Source organism: Dermacentor variabilis, chromosome 11 (genome assembly GCF_050947875.1).
Source record: "Dermacentor variabilis isolate Ectoservices chromosome 11, ASM5094787v1, whole genome shotgun sequence".
Lineage (NCBI taxonomy): Eukaryota > Metazoa > Arthropoda > Arachnida > Ixodida > Ixodidae > Dermacentor > Dermacentor variabilis.
In genome coordinates, this window is record NC_134578.1 from 60376781 (window position 1) to 60395194 (window position 18414).

An 18414-nucleotide genomic window follows, 5' to 3' on the forward strand; every position below is an offset into this window, starting at 1 on the left:
GCGGAATGCCTGTGGCTCGGTGCTACTAGTGGTGCATGCGCAGTAGTGACTAGGGAGCGAGAGAGAGAGAGAGAGAAATATCCGCGGTGAGGCGCGCGTTGTGACGTCATGTGCCTCCTCGGAGCACCGCCACGGCGAAATCGCAAGTTCGCGGCCAGTAAAGCTTTCGCTTTAAAACGAATCCTGAACGACAAGTCCTACGGGAAACGTATGTGGTTTCATCACCAGGGACTGCACGCATATACATAGATATAGTATGATGTATGGCAAACGATCCGATGAAATAAAAGAAAATTACGTAGAAGAGGTTTTTACTTTCTAAGTAGACCAAATACTTAAGTACGAACTGTGAGCTTGTATTAGCCTTAGGGAGACAACACGCAAGAAGACCTACGTCGGCGAATAATAGGACAACACGCGTTATATTTCAGTTACCAACTGTGAGCTAACTTCAGGCGCCTCGGGATGTCGCTTCTGCGAGAGCGCTTTGTGCGTTGCTCGCCGTTTCTTTGTCGTCGCTTAGTACGCTTCCACATTACTCCATCGGAACAAAATTGAGTTTGAGAACTTAACTGATAGCCAAGCTTTAAAATTTGTAAGAGCCTACTTCTACTCTGATTTGTACCTAGCGGAACGGCATAATAATGACAAATAAACTAAAGATTGCTTAGCCTTCTAGTTTTTCTAGTAGCGTTCCAGTTTTTGTGTTTCTGGAGACTATGGACGTAATTGTCAGTTCTGGCGACTATACTAAATATATTTTTTACCTGTTTTCTTTGCCTTATTACAGGCTTGCCTATTTAGGCCATAACCCGTTGCTCTTCTGCCTTTTAGTAGGTGTGTAGTAGGACTAAGCGTTGCTTCAACGATACCATCAAGGGATCATGCTATCTTTAGGGGTACTAGGCACCAGTTAGCACTTTAGATTCTTCACGCTTACTTTATGGGTAAACGGAATATGCAAAATGTGTCGATGTGTGCTGGGCTGTGACTTACGCGCCTGCGAACGCACTCTGCGACGGTAACTTTCTGCGACAGTGTCGCCTCGGCGACGGTCGGCAGAACGGAATGCCGTAGTGCTCAAGCAGCCAATCAGCTGATCCGATTTTGCTCAACCAGCCAATCAGGGTGCGCCTGGCGCCCAAATCGATGGTACTGCCGAGGTGGATCGTCACAGAATACGACCCCCGTGCAACGTTCGTTTGCGCTATAATGACAGTTGTGCAAAATGCACGAGAAGTATGGAAATTTATTCTCGCTCTATCCGGCACATAAAATATTTCGGGATGGGTTTACTACCTTCACTACTTCGTCTACTTACTATTAATTTACTAAACTTTCACCCGCTCATGTGAGATTTATATAACTTCGCGCTTTGCTACAATACCTACGCATGCGTGCCGTAAACGAAAGTGCCGTATGCTACACAACTCTTATATCGATTATCCCAACGGGATCCTCTACATTATTTATTGTGATAGTTTTGGGGCATATGTATTCCTCAATACGGTATCACCACGAATATGTAAGAAAACAGGTGTTTATTGCGAATAATAAACACTTTACTAAGGCGTAGGGCAAGGGCAAATGCAATGCATTTGCCATGGAACTGAACCTTCATCGCCACCGAATATTTATCCCATAGCGTGGTGCAGGTATGCATGCAACCCAAAAGCAACTCAACATGTACACGTGTGGCCGTCAATACCAGGCAATACTGTGCTTCCGATTGCGCAAGTATTCCTATTGAAATTTTCAGCCGCATTCTGCACTATCCTTATGCGTGAAAGAAAGACGCTGCCGTTGAGGACATTACTGCTCACTAGAAACGCTAGAAACTGAGGTGACATGAGTACTGTGCTTTCGTATGTATGTTAGAAAAAGCGAATGAATTATGCTTCCCTAAAAACGCGCGCTTTCCACAATTTCTAAAAATGATAAATAATAGAACTTACCCTGTTAACAGGAAGACAGCGTCAGCGTTACTGTAGAGCTCCCGATTTTGCGTTACGTAAGTTTGGAAAGAGGCAAGGGTGCCTTGAGCGTGAACGTATCTTGGATCCCGGGTCACTCTCCGTAGAAACCATTCTTGTTCAGTCTGAAGATAATTAGCAGTAAAGTTACGTGTGGTTAGAATAATAGTCAAGCTTTTCGTTATTTTAAACGGGAGACAAGGGAGTGGCGCTGAAGAAATGACAGTTTCAATTAGAATTATTCGATCTTACAACCGAATCATTCTGCGCTTGCTCCCTTTTTTTTTCGTCCCCGTTCGTTCAGCTTATTCGCGTACATTGACAGCCATGACGTAGTAGTTCTGCGGAAACCCGCAAGGTGGAGAGATGGAAAAGTGGGAAAATGAGACATCCACCCGTTCGTAGCAATTGCTACAAAGGACATACGGGTTCCTCTTTCGAGGAACCCGTATGGGTTTCCTTTGTAGCAATTGCTACGAACGGGTGGATGTCTCATTTTCCCTTTATTCATTGACAGCCATGGTCGATGGTTTGTGCATATTTTTTATAATAACTCGGTCTGTGGAGCATAGCAGTTTGGTTTACTTAGGCTATGGAATTATTATAATTTCTCAAGATGTGTCACTTAAAGCATTCACTTCGCTTTTACTTTTTGCAATCGCGGATTCATTATAAATGCATCTATGTTCATATTGTTCATGTTTTATAACATTGCACGTGGCTTCTCTTTACGCGATAGGCAGCGGTGCAGCATCAGCACGTCCGTAATACGTGGGTACGCGGACTTGAGGGACTGTGTTTTCAGCTCCTAGCTGCGGCGTGAGAAATGGGCCATACAACGACCAACGCGTTTCGCAGGCACTAAATTATGGATTTGGGCCGTACGAATAGCAATCGCATACGAGTGGATTAAGCCCAAAGTTACGCACTGACGCAACCTTTTGTAACTCTAAGGCAACCTATATATTCACGCCGCGTTTGCGTTACGTCGTTGCGAAGATAACAGCGGCTGTGATTTCCGTCGTTGTCTTCAAGTGCAAGCGCTGCATCTGCTTCGCCCGACTATGTTTACTGTTCTTGAACAGACGTTCTCGTCTCAAGTTGCTTTTGTACACCACCCAGTATTCGCACTGCCACATGTGCGACTATGCGCGTTCTGGGTAATCTTCTATTCAGTTGTTTTTGAGCAGAATGAGTGTGGCTCATTCGGCTCTGCCTGCTCTACCGTGCTTCTGGGCATTATCTGTGTGTGACTGATATTAGGACTAAGCCATAAAATACAAGCACTTTAGCAATTACTGTAAGCCACGCTACGACGAAACATCTGGTTTCGTGCATTTTCGTAACACAGAGTAGTTATACACGCCTCTTTTGCAGCTGCACTTTACTGTACTGAGCGCCGAGCATGTATTTAGTCAACGACTAAAGCGCAATTGAACTGGGCTTGAATGGTTAACTAGCGCTCAATGACGTGTTTGAAGATACCTATCTTCATTCCACAAGGTTTCGTTTAGGAATCGCTTTTCAAGTGTTACGGTGTAGTCCGTTATTCCACGTGTTTCAGTGCCCCACGTCTGCGGGCACGCGTTTGATTCTTCTGAACGCGCTGATTTGTTATGCGTTGCACTCTATGAGGCTTCAGAGTTTCTACTAGAGATACACTGGACGTCCGTAAGGCAAAGGTAAAGGTAAAGGTAAAGGTAAAGATAAGGCAAAGGTAAGGCAAATGTAAGGTAAAGCAATGCCATTTCAGTTTTATTTTAGTTTCTTAACGTAAAATTTTGGTAACAACTTGCGTAAATATTGGGCAGTGAATCAGCGCGCTGTTTGAGCCCCTCATTCAACTACTCTGTTCGTTTATAGGAGGCCACTCTTGTTTGCTTTCAAAGCGAATAATGTTGCCTACATTGACAGATTACCTAATAACTTGCCTTAGGCTGGCTAGTCGTGAGGAGCACGCAGAAGTGGAGTGGGTTTCGATGGACCCGAGCTAGCGCAGTGAAAGTTGATAACCGCTCAGCAGAGGCAAGCCGGCGTCTGTGGTTGGTCCGCTTCCACTTAGTCTGCGGCGGCTAGTCTAAAACGGTGGCAGCATGCAGCGGTGAGTTCAAATGGCGCTAAAACGGATCGTCGGCGAAGAAGAGTTGGCTAAGCGATGTCGTATTTGTGCCGAAGAGGCTGCACAACGTAATACTGCGATGCAAAAAAAAAAGTTTCTTATTCAAAAAGAAATATATTCTCGCCAGTAGCTTCCAGTAGCCACGTCCAGAATGGTCGGTGGGCAGCCATTTTCTAATCCTTTCGGAATGAGACAGTTCTACGGCTACTCAAAAAAAAAGAACACTTCAGTTTTGTTTAGCATTATACAACGCGTTTTTAGTGCGTAAAGATCACTTTGACTTGATGCGTTCTTGTGGTTTTGTGATGCGGCCTGACAGACAGGAAAGTCAGTACAGCCCATAATGTTTGGACCAATAGTGGATGGCTAATAGCGAAAGAGGCGTACAATCCGTAATATATATTTGCTTTTGTTTGGCCTCACCATGCATACTGAGTGCGTACACGTCATACAGGATAAGATGTCTCCGTAGTTTATGTGACGACCCGTGGGACGACTCCTGACAGACAGGTGGAATGAGCGCGGCCCGAAAAAACTTAACCAGTAATGGCCGGCTAATGGTAGAGGTTTACTAGAAACAGGTGAAAATCGTTTTAAGTTGTAACACTGAAGGTATGTATTACTCTTCTTCTTATGCTTCCGAAGCAAGCTCAAACAGGGAAAGAGGATCAATCAACTAAACGTGACCGCGCTGCTGGTGACATTGGACATCCTCGCACCATCACTAAGCACACTGGAGAGCAAACTGAAGGAAAAGTAAAGACGATAACAGAAACCCTATTACAAGCAAGACGAACGCGCGATGCCACCAATACTATTGCACCAAACTGCCTTACTTTAAACTTTGTCAGCCACGTCAACCCGTTGCCTCTGAATTAGCGTTTGGCATTCTTACACTCGAAACAACGCTTCAATCACCTGCCTTGCGCTGTGCCGTCGTGTTTCAACTGTAGCAAAGAGGCGCGAAAGCCTAAACATCGGCAGGAGTAACGAGGCCCGCAGTACACAACTGTAGTACACAGAAAGCGGAAAGACATTAAAAAGGTTATTTACATGGTATAGCGCGGCCGAATGTGTTGTAATATTATGTAGAGACGAGATTTATTGAAAGTGCAGGCCAAGGAGTTGGCACGTGCAGGGTGCCTCTTGCCAGGTACTTAAGACTGAGCAAAAGATGAAGGAATGAAAAACGTGCAAATGAACAAATCTCCAGCCGTCAAGCGCAGTGTCTAGCGCACGGCCATATATTCTCACGCTGCATCACATTTGGGTAAAAACGTCTCATTCGTATATCTCAAAATTGATTTTGTTCTGCAGTTGAATGCTCATAATGGCTATTCTCAGGTATATTTGGCGATGTTTGGACACAGCGTGCGACAGAACCATTCGCTCTTGGCGATTAACACGAGCGAGATCATGGGGCTACACACCGCCACCCATACTGGCCCTAATAGAAATTTATCTCTTTCTGCCCGAACACCTCTACTAGCACATAGTAGCCTTCCCATGTGAGGTAGCGGATATTTTTTATTCCCTTCCTCCAAACAATTAACTTACAAACGGTTTACACGCTCAATAACACTTTAAGTACGTGCGAAAGCTGCAACAAGCGGCTTGTGCAACAAAGAATTACATGTAGCGACAGGCCTTGACTCGTGCGATGCTGCCGGAGCTCCTTCTTATGGTAATTTCGGAAACGAGCACTGCTAAACTAGACATCTGATTGCCACTCTTTGGCGAATAAGTAGAGACACTTCAGATGCGGCTCAGGTATGCTAGCACATAAAAGACTGCATCTTGATAAATTCCTTCTTACGAGTACGCACATCGTGGTGCCACGGAGGCTCTTTTTTTAAGCCTCCAAATGTATAACAAACACAACGTACAGAGCAACGAGCCCGCGCGAGATGTTTTCGATATTTCCGCGGTGGGCGCTCACCGCGAATTTTGCCCATACGCAATACCATTCATGGACACATGCGTGAAACAGCCCCGTAAAGCCATATAATGCCAGTTGCGAGAAACGTTTGTTACAGAAAGGTCATCATGAAGATATCACATGGAACCCCAGGTCTATAAAAGCAGAGTATTCTATACAAGGTAAAATAAAGTAGAACGTGGCCGCATAGCAATGACATCGAGCTGGCCATCAGAAATTATTGGCCTAGGGTTGGATTCATAAAGCTCCTCGTTCGTCTGTTTTGCTTCCCATTGGCCGGGCCCCTTCGTCATAAGTGCGTGTGACACCATGACTGGCTTTCACCTGCGGTTATGAACACTTTTTGTCTAATAAATGCACAGCAAACTATAGTTGTGAACAAGGACTCTGACTCTGAAGGCGTAATTTAATTAACAGAACGTTTACCATTTTTCTCTCGTACCACAATTTTTTCTTTTGTAAAAACTAGATAAAGATATTCGATTATGCAGCAGAAACGCTTACCGTTGTAGCCTCCAGCCCGACAAGTTTGTGCTTGACTTTTGGATCAGTAACTCCCAAGTACCTCAGGTTTATCTGAGAAAACGTCACGTTTGTGAGAGCGTTGACGACACATAAAGTATGAGAATAAGCGTAACCGCACAATAACCAATGAAAGAATGTTTACGCCGTAAAGAAATACTTTTGTGCTCAGACGAACCCGACTAAACTTCTACAAAAATTATGCCCTTTTTTGTGTTTCTCGTAACAAAATCATCAGCACTGACTCTTTATGCCTAACTGAATCAGAGTATAGAAAGCAGTTTCTTCGTACGCATTCTTTATGAACGTTTCCTGCTCCTTAAAACAGAGTTAATTTTCTTTGGGTCCCTATACTTAGAATTCATGGCCGTAAACGCTCTCTTGGCAGTGGCTGCTAGAGACGATTCAATCTTATGGCAAGTAAACGCTCAGCAATTCTCTATGAAATCCATGTTTACGTGAGCATACCGAAGGCCTCCTTTATCATCAAAATGCACTGTGGCTATTCGCTGGCTGTTCCGTAAAGCGGTTTGTTTCTGAGCGATAGACGGTTCTGAGGGAAAGCGTACAGGGCGCCCCCTCCCCCAAAAAGAGAAGAGAGAGATCTTATTTAACGAAACGTGCGGGAGGTTCTCGTTAGCTAGCGTGTTCATGCTTGCTACAGTGCTCAAGGGAAAGTGGTAAAAGAAAATGAAAGAGAAGGCGAGGGCCAACAAGGGAAGTGTAGAGGGACGCTAGAGGCGCCACCTTGCAGCCATGCTAATGACATTATGCAGGCACGGAGGGATGTTAACAAATTGAGGGATGCTCTCGAATTGTTCCAGAACGTATTTCAATTAAGATAGTTGCGCATCTTCACAAACGACTTGTGACGCCATCGAAACGTTGGTAAACAGCTGCAGGACATTGACGAGCACCGAAGGAATAAAACAGAGCTTCGTAAGACGCAATGAGCGACTCGAGTACGGAAAGCAGCTTTACAGCGGACTTGGCAGAGGGCGTTTCGAACGTCAGGAACAAACATGGCGTACAGTGTTCATTAGATGTTTCAGCGTGCTCTGAATATTCTCTTTGCCGTTTGTTCCAGTTCCTTTTCGGCTGCGAGCACCGCTAGATTCATCAACTTGATAATTGTAGACCCCGTATATCACATTTTATTGCGCACCCAATGCCTGACATACAACGGGTACGTGAAAATGCCCCATAAAGAAGCGTCCTTGCCTCGGTTGTCGGAAACTGATCCCGGTATGTTGTGACCCAGAATCACTGAGCCAACGTGTTAGGGCTATGTAATGCAGAAATAAGGAGGTATATTGTGCCTTAATTTGGATCTTATTAGACAAGCTAAAGGTGCTACAGAATGCTTGATCACATTACGGAGAGTTGTTGAAAGCACCGCGTCAACTCATCATAGTAAGCCTGCAGGCTACGCCATAAACTTATATATCACGCGTTATGAAGGTGACTGCAAAATTGATAATGTAGTGAATAATATCAGGTATATTCATTATCCCTGTCAAAGCACGGTGTAGTTTCCGCACTGAAATCTTACTTGATTCCTCAAGGTATTATGAAAATGGCGTCTTGCGCGTTAGTTACTCGTTTACACAAAGGCAGGCATAAGCAAGAAAAAGTGAAACAATGCTAAATTAGGAAAGTGAGTGAGATGAAGTGGCTATAGACTGTAGAATCCACGCTTCCTCTATTGAATTACACTGCAAATTTTATATAGCTGCAACTGCATAGATACCTTATTACGTTGTATACAGAGACTACTGAGTCGCTGAAATTTTCCGAGGCACGTCTTTCAAATTTTTTGTTGTTTACATAATGAATACGAGCGTATAGAAAAACAAATCGTATTTTCGTGGTCGCACAAGGCCTTCAAACAGTTTAAACACCAGCCTCTTGTCACACACGAAGCATACGCAGTGAGCTGCGCCGAGATTCGTAACGCGCTCCTGTCATTCCGTCAGCGCAGCGAAACTACTGTGGTGCACAGCTTACATCCCATGACTATTTATGCCGCAGTCGCGCGACACATTTTCGATATGTGGTTGAGCACGAACGCAATCGAATTCCTGGATCGTGATCGGCTCCTTCGAGAAGGCTGCGGCAGGCAACCAATCGCCACCAAAGAAATCGATTCCGATCAGGCTCTATCGCGATAGAAATTGCCTTTTATGACTTGGATATAAGTCTTCGCGATAAGCCTCTTGATGGCCAAATCACGGTCCACACTATTGGAACCAAGTGTGGTCTAGGTCTCTAGTCTGAACGTGGCCCCCAGTGAAGGATGTCTTTTTTTTCATTCATCGGCATTTTGGTGTGAATAAAACAGCAGTATGCAAAGACCCGTATATGTTTCACAAAACAGCTATTGTCATTAAAGTCCTCTCCACTGTTGCTTGCATGCGGTAGTAACTAACATACACGTGCTAACTTGAAACAGTCTGTATGCGGACAACATGACTTGCCGAGCGAGTGCAGTAATTGTTTTGCAAAGTCACTGGGCAGGCAAATTTATTTCGCGACTCTATTTTAGAGATAATATTTGTCACATCATTTGAGTTTTGTCAGTGACATCGAGAAACGTCTTTGTTATTCTTCTGCTAAACTATAGATACAGAAGTACTCTGTCGCGGACTAGTTGTTTCACACTGAATAATTGACGTACTGTGTAAAATACGACGAGGGCGGACAGAAAGCAAGGACAGAGCGAACTGTGCTTTGTGCAATGTGTCTTTCCACCCTCCTTGTAGTTTGCGCAGTCCGCTACTTGTTCAGCACTACAGTTGGCACAATGAGAAGGTCTTATAAGGAATTAAAAAAAGAGAAACAAAAGTGAGCAGTGCGAAAATTCCGCTAGCTCTTAAAATGAGTGTACTAATTTATCTACTTACAGCGTTTACGCATATGGCGACGTATTTAATTATGTTGGCTGTACTGCTGAAAACCTTTGCGAACAGGGAGTCCACCACAACGAAAAGTTCGGGACGTATAGTTTTAGAAGATCGTTCCGAAATATGGATACTTTCTGAAATGAAGATAATGTCCCCGGATGGGGGAGCAGTGAGAATTGAACATTATAGCTGTATGAATGGTTGTGCTAAACCGGACGTACCATTTCTCCCCGTGGCGCGGTTGAAAGCTCGCTCGGTTGGATAGGCAGCGACGTCTGCAAGGGAGAAATGATCTTTCGGTAATTAAAGCCTGATAGAGACGACTGGTTCGTACCGTAATCTCCACTGTCACTTGTTAGCTCGTCTTGAATTTCTATCAGTTCGTGCGCAACACGGCCGTCGGCGCTTCGTTCCTGTGTCGAAAGCGGTGCGATACGCATTCGCGGGGTGACTATGCCTTCCTGCAGAAATAGTTAAAAGAAGGGTCATATTACTGTTAACGCAGTATTCTGGGTTTATTTACGAGCGCTACTTAGCTACAAGTATTGTTAAACAGATATGGTATCAGGCTCATGTTCATTCTGAGCACAGCGTCTAAGAGTACGGAAAGAAGGAAATGTGCAAAGGCAGCATATCACCAAGCGCTGCGACTCCAAACTGCGAGAGGTAGAACTCATTATTGTTTACACGTGCTTCGCCCCTGTACTTCGCTACTAGTCACATCCCGCAATACTTGATTGACAGAGCGCGTGTCCGGCTTTGCAACAAAACAGGCTGCATTTAAATGAGTGAGTAATCACTTTTTATTCTGTCAGCAATATGGGCCACTGAATGTTCTAGTTAAAACATTGCTATCACTTGTGAGTCCACTCACCAGGTTGATGCCACGTAACAAAAATTAATCCGAAGGGACAAGGCGTGTTATAGTGTTTCAGCATTAGTGTGTATCATATTTGGACACCGTGATGACAATGTTCTAGTTCTTCTCTTCGAGTGAAATGACGCAAAGCATCCTGGGGAATCAGCCATAAATTGGGCGGTGAAAAAAAAACAAATTTTTCTGTGAAAGTAAGGTAACATAAATAAGTATCACGTAAATGGCATTCATAGTGTGTCTACTGTTACAGATATTAATGATCAAACTTTTCGGTATTGCAAAAGAAAGGTTACTCGAGCTTAATAAATATTATGAAGAATTTTGCCATGCAGTTATTTTTGCCTCACGCCGAAAGATGCATAGGGTTTAACAAACGTTCCTGTAGCTGTAGCCCAGCACGGTAGCCCCAAAGGAAAGAAGTAATGGCAGAGTGAAGTTCAGGCCATGGTTTTGGAAGAGTTCTTCTAAAAATATTTTCCTTTGGATAATGAACCGGCGGCCTGTTCACTCTCATGAGAGTTCACTCTCATTGCATAAAGGACACAAAGGTGATTTAGACACACCAGTCCTGTGGAGGTAAAGGTTCAGGGGGGGGGGGGGGGAGACTGGGAACCGAAGTCTGACAATCGTTGTTTCAAGTTTTCTGGTGGAGCACCATTTGTTGTACTCGTACTAAGGAAAATTGAGATGCGGGAAATCAGATGAAGACGATGATGAATGTGCGAAATTATTTCCAGTAGTATATTTTCCGAAGCGTGCCACAGTAATGAAAGCTGACGTATGTTAAATGGGGGTTATAGGACCATCGTGGCATGCTACAGCCAGTGCATCGGTATATTTGTTCAAGGCTGGAGCTTTGTGGCCTGCCACCTATATTACACGAACAAGACGTAAAAGCCTTGGGAGAAGAGAATGGGCAGCTTTTAATAAATTTGCCAATTAGGACGTGATTTGTGAAGAACCAACAGACAGAAAATCAGTTAAAATTACGGCTGATGACAGAGATGGTAGTAAGTTGCGTAATGCTAAAGCAGTTGCCAATACTTTTGTCTGAAAGATAAGCGTGAGATCAGGTAGCCGAATGAAAAAAAAACAATTTGGATATGGCGATAGAATGCCCACACCGACCTTTCCTTCACAGACGGAAGCATCAGTTGCTATCACGGTCTTTCTATCCAGGTGTGTAAGGTGGTCTTCCAATATACTATACAGATATTTATCGGACAAATGTTGATCATTGTTTGAAAAAATATAATTGAATTCAGTTTTAGCGACTAGAACAGAGGAAATTAGAAAGGCCACCACGCAGAGGTGAACATTTAGTGGGTCCAATAGTTCTGTACGACAACAACTTCAGGGCAACTTGAGCAATACTATGTATGGTTGAAAATGCGGCAGATTCATTAATAAAACATCTTGTGACCTCTTATATGGTGATAAATATATTTTGAGGAAACTTTCTACTTTCACCATATGAAATCGCATGAGGAGAAAAGGCGGCAGTGCTTCTTGATATAAGATATCATTAGCGACAAAATAAGGAAGCCCAAGGCATAAACCTAATTCCTCTCGTTCTAACAGAACCGTACACCAAATTTCCTAGGCAGGTCCACCAGAAAACAAAATGCAGCCGAACACTATTATCTGGCGAACATACAAGCAATAGATCATAACTTGGGCATACCAAAGCAATTCTGATCGGTTGCTGTTAAGTCTACGCAGCGTTCCCACTGCGCTTGCTCCCCTTCAGCTAATATGTTCTACCCGCGGACTCCAAATAATCTTTTCGGTGTACATTACTCGCACATGTGTAAGTAAATTCACCTGCTGGATTATCTCTTGTCGATAAACAATCGTAATTTCTACAGGAATGCTTTGACGGAAAATTAGAATGATGCATTTTCCGATATTATAAGAGAGAGCTTAATGCCATCAAACCACAATTCTAGGCGGGTCTTATAGGACTGTAGAATTTGGTACGAAGCATGTAAATCTACCGATGCAGCAAAAAATGCGATGTCATCAATGTCGCGACGAATAGTGCAACTTCACTTTCTTCCTTGAAATGACTGGGATGCTCTCATTTCTGCATAGGCAACTACAAACGCATATGCCCGTATGTCCATTATGTAAATTAGTATTCTTCTGGTTTCAACAAGTGCACTGCGGCAAATGCGATAAGAAACATAAGAAGCAAGAATTGGATTACGCCAAACGTGTTAACAGTGTTGCCCTGAAAGAAAGACGAGCACGTGTGTTTTCTTGGACAACGTAAGATTAATGTTTGAAGTTACGACATTCCTTATCGCAACATCACATGTCTAAAAATTGCCTACACGCATCATTAATCAGTTGGGAAATCCGGTTAGTCTTTTTCACATCATTTGATAGATATAGTGGAAGGTATGCAAGTGAAAGCAGGTTGTAAGAAGACTTCAAACCACTCTAAGGCCACTGTCGTAAGAGACAGTAACAGACGCCATTGATGCTTCATCGTGATAAAGGTCATCCTCAAGGTAAGGTCCGCTCATCTGCAAAAAATTAGAGCGAACGACAAGCTTTCGCTGCGACTGGTGTTCCACAAACACGTGCCTTGTTTCAAAAGGTGTAAGCTTTACTCACTTACATAGGTGTGCACAGGTATACCGTCGGAGTACGTCCTCACAAGGAACTCTCTTTCAAGAACCGAACTCTTTTTAAGTTTAAGTAGAATGTCGTCTGTTATCTTCAGCAAGCAGCCACCATCTGCTTCACGGCTCCGAAATAACTCCGGGTATACAATGCGGCCGCCTGTGTGAGCGAAGTGAGTGATTGCGTAGTGTCATTTATACCTGTATACTAACAGAACACTGTGGAATAAAAAAATTGAACTTCCTTGCGAAATTGCGCTCCTAAAACGCCAGAAAGCCAATCTTACAGTGAAAAGAGGCATTGTAAGCAAGGAAAGTTCGAAAGAACGAAACCTGGTGGCGACACCGCCTTTACGGGCTCGCACGAGCCCGCCGTGACGTCACAAATTTCGGTGGGCCGAGGCTCGGGCCTAGTTAGTTGCTTATAGGTGCTCATATACTACACTGCCTTATAAAGGAGCCAAAGGCCGAGCATGACAAGTTTCATACTCTTTTAGCGAGACACAACGACTCAAATCCGGCAAAATACCTTGTAATATTTGACGTCACGCTGACGTACTGGTACTGGGGCGTTGGCAAGAAACTTAACAACTGACATATCGACCCTACTAATTGTTGGAAAATTCAAGGCATAACTGATAAATTAGTGAAACTAGAGATAATTTTCAGAGATAATTTATCAGTCTAAACAAATATCGTGCTTCTCTTTAGAGCCTATATATAGAAAAAGACTACCTCAATATACGCTCGGTACACGGAAGATATATGACATAAAATACCATGGTCTACATTTGCACTGGTTTCAGCAGTAAGAACGAATACAGTTACAATAGCAAAAATTGCTCAAATTTCTGTTATACAAATTTACAGTCACCTAACTGTTCATACATGATTTGAATGAGGAAGCACTCTGACTTCTTTAGTTAATTGGTTGTGCCTATGATACGTGACGTAGTACATAGTCACGAATCCTTCACAACTCTTACTTATTGCAACTTATGCCACCTTGTTCTAATTTGTACCAGCCTTAACCTACTTTAGTCCACCTTCATAAACCTTTATCTAATTTGTACCGAACTTAATAAACCTTAATCCACTTTATTCCGCATTAATTTACCTTGATTCACCGTCATTAACTTCCCATTAATTCAATTTACTTCACCTTACTTCACTTTTGTCCAGGTTAAGGTATCCTCACATAAAGTCGTTCGAACTTTAATTCATAATAACTCATTCTAATCCACCTTGTACCGTAATATTAATGAGCCATAATTACGTATAGTTAACGTTGTTCTACCATGTACTATCTCCTGCGTCACCGCTGACGTCGTACAAGACGCTGATGACGTCACATTGATTTTGGGACCACTTGTTCCGGACAACACCGGCTTTTCTGCCTGATGGGACGGGTAACGTAATCGCATTACTAAGTACAAATCTAAAGCACTCTGTTGTTATTTCTACTTCTGAATGTTTTATCAGTGGATAATAATTGCACTTTCTCCACCCACCTACTTCGTAGGCTCTTGAGCATTTATTTCTGCATTCTAGTACCTCGGCTGCCTTGTATTGCGTGCAAGATTACGGCTATCTTCGTGAACATCTTTGTTGCACACCTAATACACAAATATGTGTCGATTTTGTGCTGCTGGTTACGGAGTTATTGAGATAGAATGTTTCTTTAAGGTAATTTCCCGAGCTGTGAGCTTGAATGTCGCGGTAGTTAGGATAAAGCTATCAATCTATTTTCGACACTGCTGTCTATATAGGCATCGCGAAAAACAGGCAACCATCATTCAAACGTACAACCGCTTTAAGCATTACCGACCAAATGCAAAATACGGTGTGCGTGCATTCTGTGACTCCGAATTTTCTTTAACATGTTCATTTCGCCTGCAAAGATGTCGCACCGGAGCGACTCTCGCCTGGAGAAGCAGGAGGAGCAAGATTCGGGTGGGTCTAGCCTCTCAGCGGCAGGCCAGCAATTTCTCCTCCCCAGCGTCTCGTTATCATGGTAAACTTCGCCACACGGTCATTAGACCAGTATCACTAAAAATATCGGGAGTAGGCGAAACACCTTTCTACTTAAAATGCATTGTCCTTTCGGCAAGAATAATTCCTCCATGCGATCACGCGGAGCCACTTTATGTTCTTGTCTGTCAAGTAGAGTGTCACACTCGACCAATATTTCGGGGCATTCTGGAATAAAATATTTTATATCACCGCGGACTTTGCAGAAACAACACGTTGGTGAGGCCGAAATTCCTATTTTGTTTGGCCATGGCGGCGTTCTCATTGATCGGGTACGAACACGGGGTAATAAGGGCAGTTCGAATCCTCTAAGTCCCTTATTTACGCAGTCGCCAGGCACTTCAGTGCTTGGCGTGGAAGAACACCACCGTCTTGATTACCGGACAAACCGATGTGTGATAGAAGCATGGTTGGAAGTTACTGAAAGTTCAGGTAAACTCTCAAACTGCATAGGTGCTTGATCTTTCGTAAAGGCCTCTGTAAGCAACTGCCACGTCAAAATCTCGCTGCAATGCCTGAACTGCTGCATTTCATTACAGTAACATTGGTAATGGTTTTACTGGGCAAGGTATAAGTTTCTGCAACGCGATTTCAATCGCTAATTTTTTCGATTGCTGTGCTAGAAACAACCCGCTCAAGCCAGGCAGCCCAAGAGGCTGCCAGGGACCGTACCACGAAAGCCGGAACACTAGATTCTGGTTCCACGTTAGCAGAGCAATCATTGAATACTTGTAGGTTTATACGTGTCATGCAATTGCTCGAACACTGAAGACATGCACTGAGCCGCAGCTGTGGAGTGGCACCTTTATATGGCATTCTTCAGACCTAAATGACCACGGCAGTTCTGAAGGCTTTCTTTTTTCTTACAAATGAATAATAAAGTATCTGCGAGTACTTAGAGCAATTAATGCACAGGATTATGTTCTTGTTGGGTGGCGCTGAAGCAGAACTCTTGCAATGTCATTGTTGTTTAATTTACAAAGCTGCGCCACTAGCATTTGTGAAGCGACCAGATGGAGAAGGAGTGATTGGTTCAAGCAAAAGACTTATTGATTTGCTGTTGCCTCTGGTAGCCGCAGTGTCACAGACTCAGTGTCATACAACTTTATGTAGTCACTGCGTATCGCCCTGCATATCGGCATGTCCTCATCAAAAAAAAAAATTAACCCAGACGCATTCACACGAGAGAAAATCAAAACTAAGGTCCAGTATTAGTGGAGGGTAATTTCTGCTGGAAGAAAAAGGTAAAAATATTTGCAAAAGTTCATATAAGCCCATTTACTTTTATGTATGTTTCAAATCCATTAAGACCCATAATTGTACTGCGCAGCAAATAAACGGACGTTAGAGCCGCGCCTATGCTGTCTGCTCCGCCATCGCTGCTGTGACGTCCTAGTGTGGACGTTGCAGGCACGGTCAGCGCACCGAACAGTGCACGTGAAGTGACTTCCCATGAGTGCGAGGACAAGTGCGAGAGTGAGCCGTGTGAGGGGGGGGGGGGGTTCGGCGCCTTTATTTTGATAGGCGCTTCACGCGTGCCTTTCCGTATAACTTACTTGAAGCGTTATATTCAGCGTTTTATATGTTTCGCCTATCGGCCATGATTGCAATATTTGGGTTGCATTGGCTGCAAATTTTAAACGCAAGAAATGGCAAGGATGGTCCCAATGCAACCCTGCACTGGCAGTCCCTTCATTCGCGTAATCCACTTGGTCTTTGGTGAAACCTTAAAGCGGAGATTTTACGAGGCGATGAAGAATGGTATATGGAGATTCAAGCATTAGCCTCGTCTACTTCGAGCCGTCTTCACCTCTCACTGAATATATAGCAGCTCGCCTCCAAACTTTTTGCTCCAGCCATCGAAGCGGGCAGTGGCGTTGTCCAAGGTCTCTGCGACAACCTTCGGTTTCCTCACTCTGTTTTCCAAACGACATTTTCGCCAGAACGGATATGAAAAAAGGGGGGTACGTCGGCTCTGGGAGATTGAATGCAAAATGTTGTAATTAAAATACATGTTCAAATATGCATAATACGGCAAACGCCATAAGTATTTTCTGCCTTCAATTTGTCACTGTTCTATACCGAGCAGTTAGTTCCGTATAACGATCAGAGTGAACAAAGTTCGTTATTAAATCTTGTCTCTCAGTCGTTCCTATAGAGTAAGTTTATAAGTAATTTTCACCCAGCTAATCGACAGACATGCTTCATCAAGGCGAACATGCGACTTGGTGTTCGTTTCCGAAACACTTTACAGACGAGCGAAACAATTTTGAAAAGTATCAAATGGACGCTATTTTTTAAAGCGTCTCTCACACACCACTCCGATGTTGCACAACGTAAAGGCGACTTCCTTATTTGTTATTGGCACATCCACTTGGGCTCAACGTAAGCTGTATTCGCCCGAACCTCCCCCCCCCCCCCAAAAAAAAACAGCAACAAAAATAACGACACATGGCGGTGAAATGCGCGAAAACAATTACTGTAGCTGGGGTTGCATACCGTTCAGTTGAGAGAACACTACTCCTACAATATCCAGTAAGGCAATCAGCCGGTAGATGTGGTTGCCAGCTGGTACGTACATTCTGTCGCAAAAAGAAAAGAATGCGGAAAACAGTGCGGCGCTTTCTTCTGTAACACTTCGGTCGAAATTTGCGTGACTAAGAACGTCTACTGCCCATCGCCAACACACATTTTTCTTTTGTGTTGTCGTGCAACCTACATTGAAATGGAACCTAGCTCAATAGGTCAAATTTAGTTGCTGCCCAAAGGACAGCAGCAGTCCAGGTCAGATCAGAATGCGTGTCATTTTGGCAGCTGCAGTGTAGGCAAGCCAGGTCTACGCGCAGGTCCACGCGCTGGACCGATATTTCGGTCTAAAGACCGCGAGGTACGACGCGCCTTCACGGTAGATGGCCCAAGCTGGCGGCGTCGGGTATGGTTTCGCTGCTGAGGTGACGTAGAGATGGACGCTGGCGCGTAAACATAGAACCGCCGCGAAGCTTGCACCAGTGAAACGCCACTGCGTGCTGGTGAATTGCACGAAAAAAAAAATAACTGTGTCCGAGGGTCTGACCACTTATAACGATCTCATTAAGGCCTTTTACCTCTGCCACCGAACCTTCCCTCCACCTCATCCCAAGTTCAGCCGGGCGCAGGCTACCACCCTGCGTCTGCTACAAACAAACACGTATCCTTCACCCGCCAGCCTCAACCTGATATTTCCAGACGCCTACACTACCCCCAACTGCCGGTGCTGTGGCATTCGCCTGGCTATGGTTCCGCATATCCTGTGGGAGTGCCCAGCACAGTACACACACATTAACAACACGACCCTCTCATTGAGGTTGCATGAGGCTCTGCGGAGTTCCGCCCTCGATGACCCAACCTGGGCGACCCAGCACACCCGTGAGGCGGCGGCGA

At 44.2% G+C, this 18414-nt stretch overlaps 2 protein-coding genes across 2 annotated transcripts in view; both read right to left on the reverse strand.

The window, feature by feature from the left end:
- Positions 1-9585, reverse strand: part of LOC142564774 (A disintegrin and metalloproteinase with thrombospondin motifs like) — a 34493-nt gene extending 24908 nt beyond the window's left edge. The window contains exons 1-3 of the mRNA XM_075675927.1: positions 9457-9585; positions 6536-6607; positions 1956-2098 (exon numbers count right to left, since the gene is read on the reverse strand). The gene's annotated coding sequence lies outside the window, so the exon portion shown is untranslated. The remainder of the gene's footprint in view (positions 1-1955; positions 2099-6535; positions 6608-9456) is intronic.
- A 54-nt stretch (positions 9586-9639) lies between these two features.
- On the reverse strand, positions 9640-17691 carry LOC142563295 (venom metalloproteinase antarease TserMP_A-like). Its single transcript, XM_075673849.1, has 5 exons — positions 17494-17691; positions 12960-13123; positions 12775-12864; positions 9791-9917; positions 9640-9731 (listed from the first exon to the last, which is right to left on the reverse strand). The coding sequence occupies exons 1-5, from the start codon at positions 17573-17575 to the stop codon at positions 9640-9642; spliced, it is 555 nt and encodes a 184-aa protein (XP_075529964.1). The 5' UTR covers positions 17576-17691.
- Positions 17692-18414: the final 723 nt, after the last annotated feature.